This window comes from Hydractinia symbiolongicarpus, chromosome 13 (genome assembly GCF_029227915.1).
Source record: "Hydractinia symbiolongicarpus strain clone_291-10 chromosome 13, HSymV2.1, whole genome shotgun sequence".
NCBI lineage: Eukaryota > Metazoa > Cnidaria > Hydrozoa > Anthoathecata > Hydractiniidae > Hydractinia > Hydractinia symbiolongicarpus.
In genome coordinates this window covers 13,419,838-13,427,865 of record NC_079887.1, presented here as the reverse complement: position 1 = coordinate 13,427,865, position 8,028 = coordinate 13,419,838, and the positions used below count along the sequence as shown (strand labels likewise).

Here is an 8,028-nt window from a genome sequence, read left to right as displayed (position 1 = left end):
GTCTGTCTGTCTGTCTGTCTGTCTGTCTGTCTGTCTGTCTGTCTGTCTGTCTGTCTGTCTGTCTGTCTGTCTGTGTGCCTGTCTGTCTGTCTGTCTGTCTGTCTGTCTGTCTGTCTGTCTGTCTGTCTGTCTGTCTGTCTGTCTGTCTGTCTGTCTGTCTGTCTGTCTGTCTGTCTGTCTGTCTGTCTGTCTGTCTGTCTGTCTGTGACTTTTACAAAGACGATATTTTTTACCACCCGAATGCGTGAGTTTTTGAGTTTTTTTGTCAATATCTTTTAACATCAATATCTTATATTAAATTAATGAAGCCATTACAGTGCACTTAAAACTTTGAGGCCAAATAACTCGAAAACGAGGTGGTGACGTCAATGATTTTTCACCGCGTGGGTAACTAGGGACCACCTAGGACCAATTTGGGTAATTTTTCCAAACCTGGGTCCCCGAATCCGTTTCGGAATGGACGGGTTGATGACGTCATCAAAAAACCCTATTATCTCTGCAACCGTTTGTCAAAAGTACATGATCCTATACATTTTCTTGATCAGCGTTTCAAGATCTTTACGTAGAGGCAAAGTGCATTTGAGTTTGGGTTTTGACGGGCCATTGCTGACGTGAGCAAAATTTTTAAACCCTTATATTTCATTAATTGCTAATCAAAACCACACGACCATATACATTTTCTTGATCAGCAGTGTAAGGTCTACACAATGGAGGAAACATGGAAACAAGTTTCTCAATTTATTTATTGTGTATTTAAAGCATAAAACAAAGTATTGTAAAATACACAAGATAGTTTTAGACATCGTTTTATAGACTCTGTTGTAGAAAACTTTGGACAACAAAATAGCCTTTGCTTTTCACAGACACACAACGTTAGCGTATCAGCATATCAGATAGTAATCAAAAATTTGTTGTTGACCGATTGCAACTTGAAAAATTGTGGAAGAATACAAATCTTTTAAATTTCCAAAGAAATTAAGTAAACTTCATGTCTTTTTGAGACATGGAGCATTACCGCAGTTTGCATAACTAGTTATATTAAAAAAATCACATAGGGAACAGTTCCAGATGGAATTTTATGATATAGCTAGAGAAAAGCTAAATCTGCATTTCTCTACAAAGCATTCCTTTATAAGATATATGCAATACATTTATACAGGTAAAACAATATTTTTTACAAAATTAAACTTATAAAAATAACAAGAATAATTTAAGTTCGAATACCAACTATTTCTTGTTAATATTTAATTTCTTATGTGCATTTTTTTCCCTATAGTTAAATAAATATGAAAAATATCTACTATGTATACAGGAAGTATTTTTCTTTATCTAAATGGACTGAATGAACATTGAGATGCGCCTATTTTTTAAGAAAAGCAATATCATCGGTGGCTTTGTTTTATTGCCAGGTGTTGCTAAATTAGTTTTTTTTACAATCTATTAGTAGTCTGCATTAGCACCTCTTAAAGTCTCGTCGGTCTATTCCTCAAATCTGCCCAAACATTTTCTAATTGGAATAACTGCAGTTGTGATTATAGCGACAAGTTAGTTAAAAACATTTTTAATAGGGTTACTTAAATTGCAACTTTTTGATGATATTCTAGCCCTAGAATTAGTGCAATGGAATTCCTCTTAAACGGACACCATTGCTGCAAACAAATTTGTCCACTTTATAGAAATTTAGTTTGGGACAGAATATTGAACAAAAAGATTTTTCATCCTATTCTCTAAATAAGAGACTAATTACTTGGTAAATAAGTATTTTTTCACAGAGAATGGACTTAAACATGTTTACCAGCTTTTTTCGTGATCGTGGAAAATATATCTTTCCTGTCCAGTACGGACTTGTTCGTGCCGAAGAAGCAGTGGAATGGGCAGAAAAAAACATAAAAAACGTTTTGAGAACATAAATAAAAAAGTTAATGAATGTGTAAACAAGAAAAAAATGATAAATAATTTTTGTCAACATTTTATTTTTACAGTGTCAGCTTTATAAAGAGCGTTTATAAGTGAAAAATTTCATTTCGTGTTGAATGTCCGCTATATAATTGTCCAATTTATAGAGATTTTTCTATTAGAATCCATCCGTTCCAAATACCACTGCCCGTCTTATAGAGATGTCCGCTTTAGACGGTGTCTGCTTTAAGGAGATTACACTGTATTATTGAATTTACTCTGAAATCACTTTCTGGTAATTTTTACTATTTCATCATTTAAAATTCGATGATGAAATTCAAAATTAAGTATTTTAATCAGACATTTGCATCCTTAAGAAAGAATTAGAACGGCAAGCAATCCATTCTTATAAAGAGAAAAAAGTGATTCAATGTGATTAATGTTCTCTACTAATTCACATTAATCACTATGGTATACATAGCTTGACATGCTGAGGTACGAGACAAGAAGAGCCGTAAAAATTAATTAAAAATTCTTAAGGACGAAAAAATGCGCATTTACCTTGACAACCCACTCCAACATTACATGCTCCGGTCATTGTAAAGCATGCACTAGTAAAATTACAGCTTTCACCAAAAAAACCACATTGCCTAGTCCTTGTTCTTGTAGGTGAAACATTTGGATTGCTTTGACAATTTTCATTGCATGCACCCCATTGAGCCCATGGTAACAGTGTCAGAGCTATTATGTAACAACAACAGTAATTATTAAACACCTTAATAAGTAGAGATGCATTTAAAATTAATATTTACCTTGGCAAGCTACATCTACGTTACAGTCAATAGTTTCAACCAATGCAGCACCTTTACAACTTCCTCCAAACGTAGCACCTACACAAACACGTGTTCTCTGTTGAGTCGGAGGTGGATCAGCAAAGCATAATCTACAATTAGCAGAGCATGTACCATACGCTGACCACTGAGAGAGAATCCCTAGGTATAGCAAATAAAATAAGATTAGGAACGAGAAGACGAAAAAATAAGAAGATAAAAAATAGATGCCTAAAAAAGACCTGGACATGCTACTTCAACACTACAATCTCGTGTGTCTACGCCACTACCAGGACAAGTTGTTCCAAAAGTTCCACCAACACAGGTTCTTGTTCTGAACTGATTAGGGGGTGTATTAACATTTGAATGACAGGTTTCACTACAGCTACCATAACCACTCCAGTTAGACCATTGACCTAGCAATTTAATTGCGGTGAAGTTATTATTAATAGATGCTATTTGTTATGTCCACTGCAGAGTTATGCCAGTGACTACGCCATGAAGTGTGGAAAAGATAAACCTGTACTTTTTAGTTAGACGTGAGGAATCTCCACAGTTTCAGTTCTTCAAAAGACGTATTAAGTGAAGAATAACACGACATACCTTGACAACCTATTCCAACATTACATGTTCCGGTCATTGTAAGACTTGCACCACCACAGTTCCCACCAAATGTGGCACCTAGACATTGTCTAAACCTTGATCTTGTAGGCATAACATTTGGATTGCTATGGCAGTTTTCGCTGCAAGCACCCCATTGGAACCATTGCGTTAGTGAACCTTTATGTATTAGTGAAAATAATTAGTGACTACTCATTTTAAAAAGTAGAGCCGATATAAGTGATATATATACCTGGGCAAGCTACTTCTACGTTACAGTCAGAATTTTGCACCAATAAAGCACCATTACAATTTCCTCCAAATGTAGCTCCTACACAACTACGTGTTCTCTCTTGTGTTGGAGCTTGAACGCCTGATTGACAGGTAGCAGAGCATACACCATACCCAGACCATTGAGTAAGACTTCCTAATATTTATGAAAATAAGATAACAAATATATATGGTAAGAATAACCAAGAAGTATGGCAATACAAAAATGCAAGAAAAATAGAAAAAAGACCTGGACATGCAATTCCAACGCTACAATCTCGTGTGTCTACGCCATTTCCAGGACAAGTTGTTCCAAAGGTTCCACCATTACAAGTTCTTCTTCTGGATTGAGTAGGGGCTGTGTTAACATTTGATTGACAGGTTTCAAAACAGCCACCATACGCACCCCAGTTAGACCATTGACCTAGCATTTTATTTGAAATGAAGTTTTGATTAATGAATGCTATTAGTTATGCCCACTGCTGTTTTATGCCAATGGAAAAAAACTGCGGAAAACATAAATCTCTACCTTTCAGTTAGACGCTGAGATTCTCAAGTGTCAGTATATTAGAACTGTGCTAATTGACAAACATAACATCCACTTATGATAAACATTCAAAATAATAACACGACATACCTTGACAACCTATTCCAACATTACATGTTCCTGCCATTGTAAGACTTGCACCACCACAGTTCCCACCAAAAGTGGCACCTAGGCATTGTCTAGTCCGTGATCTTGTAGGCGCCACATTTGGATTGCTATGACAGTTTTCGCTGCAAGCACCCCATTGGAACCATTGCGTTAGTGAACCTTTATGTATTAGTGAAAATAATTAGTAAATACTCATTTTAAAAAGTAGAGCCGATATAAGTGATATATATATACCTGGGCAAGCTACTTCTACGTTACAGTTAGCATGTTGAACTAATAAAGCACCATTACAATTTCCTCCAAATGTAGCTCCTACACAACTACGTGTTCTCTGTTGAATTGGAGCTTGAAGGCCTGATTGACAGGTAGCAGAGCATACACCATACGAAGACCATTGTGTGAGAATTCCTAAACAGTTGTTATATTAGAATATGAATTTGCATACATCATACGCAGACATTTGTGTAAGGCTCCCTATGGACAACAATACCTCACGTGATATGTCAGTGAAATGAACTGTGTCCGTGAAAATATTAAAGTAGAATCAGGATAATAATTTTATTTACCTTTACGCTATAACATATTATCGTTGCTGTACTTAGAATAAAAATATAAAAGAGGAAGCAACAGAATCATAATTATTGACTTCCTACAAATGTCTACATAACATTTAGATGTACAGTAAGTTAACTTCAAAGTATTTTTTTAAAATGCTAAATACCACATAAATTAGCAAATACATAAAAATTACGGCAAAAGTTTGTATTAACCATCAAAACATTGCAAAATTTTTCTTCACGAAAATGCACCTAAGAAAACACAGAGCAAGAACCTCGTTACGAAATTGATACAGCAGATTAAAAGCTTTGAAAACTGCTGTATTTTGGCTTTAAGCTAACCTTTAAAAGTTCAGTAAGTTCATGTTTGTTGAACTGCTTTTGAATATCAAAAACAGAAAATCTAGTTAACCCTATTCTGGTCTGGCTATTTTTTGCCCTGAAAGGTCGAGGGAGCGATATAAAAGACATCGCATCGCCACAAAACTTGACACAAATGCTTGTTAGCACATTCGAGAATAAAAGAAGAAAAACAGTTTAGATGACGTCATCGGGTCCACACCCGAAAACATGCTAAAACAGTTGAACATAAACCTTGGACTCGGTGTTGAAATAGGTCAAACGTTTTAGATGCGTAACATTACTTGATAGTAGAAGTATAAAAATGCGAAATTTGACTTTGACTTTGGCGTATTAATTTTAACCGCTAAGAAGCTTCAGAAGTTGTTACATAAATTTAGGAGGGGAGCTAAAATAGCCCCACCCCGGCCCCAAATAGACTCGGATGATATTTTTACAACCCAATGATTTCTCATTGACTTCTGTTTTAAAACAAACCGTGGGTTGGTTTGTACGGAAAACCTTTGTTTTTTTTATATTTTTCTAAAACCAGCATCTAGCTGCAAAAAGAAAAATATTCAAAAACAAAAAAAATCCGCACAAAATTCAAAATGATTTACAAAGCGCGGTTTTAATTTTTTTAAGAGAAACGAAAATGCTATCAGAAGTGAAAGCTTTCGGGGTGAGGCGCTATGGAGATCAGAGTTAATTGTTGCTTTGTGCGTCAGACGTATATTTAAGATATATAATATAAGAAGTATAAATTTATTTAATTTTTTTAGATTAACGACAAATGATTTTTGGCCCAGTTTGGTATGTGCTGGCAAAAAAAGAAAAAAAGTTTGCTCATATGTCATCGTTCGACGCCATTTTAGGTGAGATTCATCTACTATTTGATTCGTACTAATTTTTCCCTAAATCGCGGAAAAGGGTGTTATTATAAAGGGTTAAGTATAGAAAATGCACGTGAATAGTTTTGCGTGTATTGCGTGTATTCTGTCCTGTCTTCCAAAAAAACATGAGAAATCATACAAAGAATTCCAATGCGACAATCTTGACTTAAATGCCTAGCCTGCCTAGCCTGCCGAGATTCGCAAAGAATCATGCAATTTTATAATGGTATCCTCAACATCTAATATGCAGTTAGATTGCTCTGCATGTTAAAATGTGTGTAGTTTTACTTGGCTCAGAGTTCTGCTCAATCTTATCTTATCTTAAAGTTAAAAAAACCCATCTGTACATTGTTTAGTTTCGATTTTCAATGTCCTAAATTTCATGGAAGCAACGTACATAACGTATCATACAATTCCAAGGAACCCTCCAGGATAGTTTAAAAATGAATAGATCCTGTCCACTGTGATTATCTTTTAAAGATATCAATATTCCACTCTAACGATTGTTGAAATTGCTAAAATTTCTGGTCTGTAATTGAAGAACAAAGATATTTTACGTGATCCAATCGGTATACACCCTGATAAAAAGTATCGTACGTTCAACATGAATTTTCTAAAAACTGTTTTAGCTAAAGGGTTCTGGTGTATTGCGCTTATAATATTTATCTAAAAAAGTATGATCCTTCTCTGCAAATTTTTAAGATATAGTCGGTAGCACTACTAGAATTAATCACTGACAGGACATGTATAACACCAGCTGATCATCTTTTACTTATTAAAATCCTGTTGGAGAAATCAAAATTTCTGTATAAGCAGACACTATACAACACAAGACATACAGATATTGAATTGAAGGGAACATATGTTTAGTATAAAAAGTTTAAATAGCTACCAGTTTGTGACACAGTACAGTATGTCGAGGTTAATGCAGCATACAATATCTCAATATCATAAGTTGGCAAATCAGCAAACTGTGTTCTAAAAACTCTATCAGAACTGCCCGTAAGCAAAGCTATTTTTGTTGTGTCAACAGTATTTCCGATTGCCAGAGCATAGATAACATATCCAGCATTTCGAAGATTATTTGCAGTAGTTACCACCTGGTTAGGGAATATATTTTCATCTCCATCAACCATTAAAAAGATTATTTTATTCTCTCCTGCTCTACCACAACCATTTCCTGACAATAATTCTTGTGCTTTGTCTAAACCACACTTGATACAAGTTGCACCAGTCATAAGATTGACTCCATCTACAAGTGTATTAAATGCACTCAATGTGGCAGCATTGTTACATCTGATATGTATTTGACTACTACTTGCAAACTGTACAAGCCCAGCATTGCTGTTTCCAGATACATCAATTCGGGTAATAAGTCGCTTAATAAAATCTTTTTGTTGTTGAAATTGATTCGCATCAACGCTGGTTGAGCCATCCACAGTGACTGCAAATGATAGCGTTGCAGTAGAGCATGGAACTAACTGACCTAAATAAATGAATCTTTTTCTTACTTTTCCCGTGTAAATATCACACCAACATTTTGCGACGCTGTTCAATCCTTAAGATAACGAGCCTTGGCTGGTATGACAAAATATGAAAATGTAAGAATATACTAAGGAAGTAAATACACTAAATCCGGCTAATTATAGAAGTTTATTATTATCTGACTGCACAGTGACGCATACGGAAGTAGGTATTACGAAGACATCTTTGTTAAAGTTTAAAATTTCTAAGAGGTTTTCGTAACAAGATTAAACAAAGGTGTTATTCCAACTACATTTCAGGGTTATTTTCTACCTTCAAGATACAATAAGTTCCTTAATAATAGCTGTTATTTTACCTTCACTTCTCGTAGCCATTATTGCAAGTAACAATAAAATTTGTCCCATGTTCGCCATAATGATCTAAAAAATAAGTATTATGACTGATTACCGATTGCTGTCCTATTTCATTTTATTTTTCTACATAAAAACTACCCTAAGGATAGT

At 34.9% G+C, this 8,028-nt stretch overlaps 1 protein-coding gene across 1 annotated transcript; it reads right to left on the bottom strand.

Moving 5' to 3' along the window:
• Positions 1 to 2,181: 2,181 nt before the first annotated feature.
• LOC130623093 (adhesion G protein-coupled receptor B1-like) lies at positions 2,182 to 5,703 on the bottom strand. Its single transcript, XM_057438591.1, has 13 exons — positions 5,646 to 5,703; positions 5,453 to 5,514; positions 5,151 to 5,294; positions 4,973 to 5,060; positions 4,486 to 4,659; positions 4,234 to 4,410; positions 3,847 to 4,059; positions 3,580 to 3,753; positions 3,330 to 3,506; positions 2,969 to 3,142; positions 2,709 to 2,888; positions 2,458 to 2,637; positions 2,182 to 2,267 (listed from the first exon to the last, which is right to left on the bottom strand). Exons 1-13 carry the CDS (start codon positions 5,701 to 5,703, stop codon positions 2,182 to 2,184), a joined length of 1,887 nt encoding a protein of 628 aa, XP_057294574.1.
• Between the last annotated feature and the right edge of the window lie 2,325 nt (positions 5,704 to 8,028).

Coding starts and splice junctions, on each gene's coding strand:
- LOC130623093 (XM_057438591.1), bottom strand. CDS start 5,703: ATGCTGGTTTTAGAAAAATATAAAAAAAACAAAGGTTTTCCGTACAAA. Junction 3,754..3,846: donor CGTTGGAATTGCATGTCCAG/GTCTTTTTTCTA, acceptor CATAAATATTAG/GAAGTCTTACTCAATGGTCT. Junction 3,507..3,579: donor CGTAGAAGTAGCTTGCCCAG/GTATATATATCA, acceptor TAATACATAAAG/GTTCACTAACGCAATGGTTC.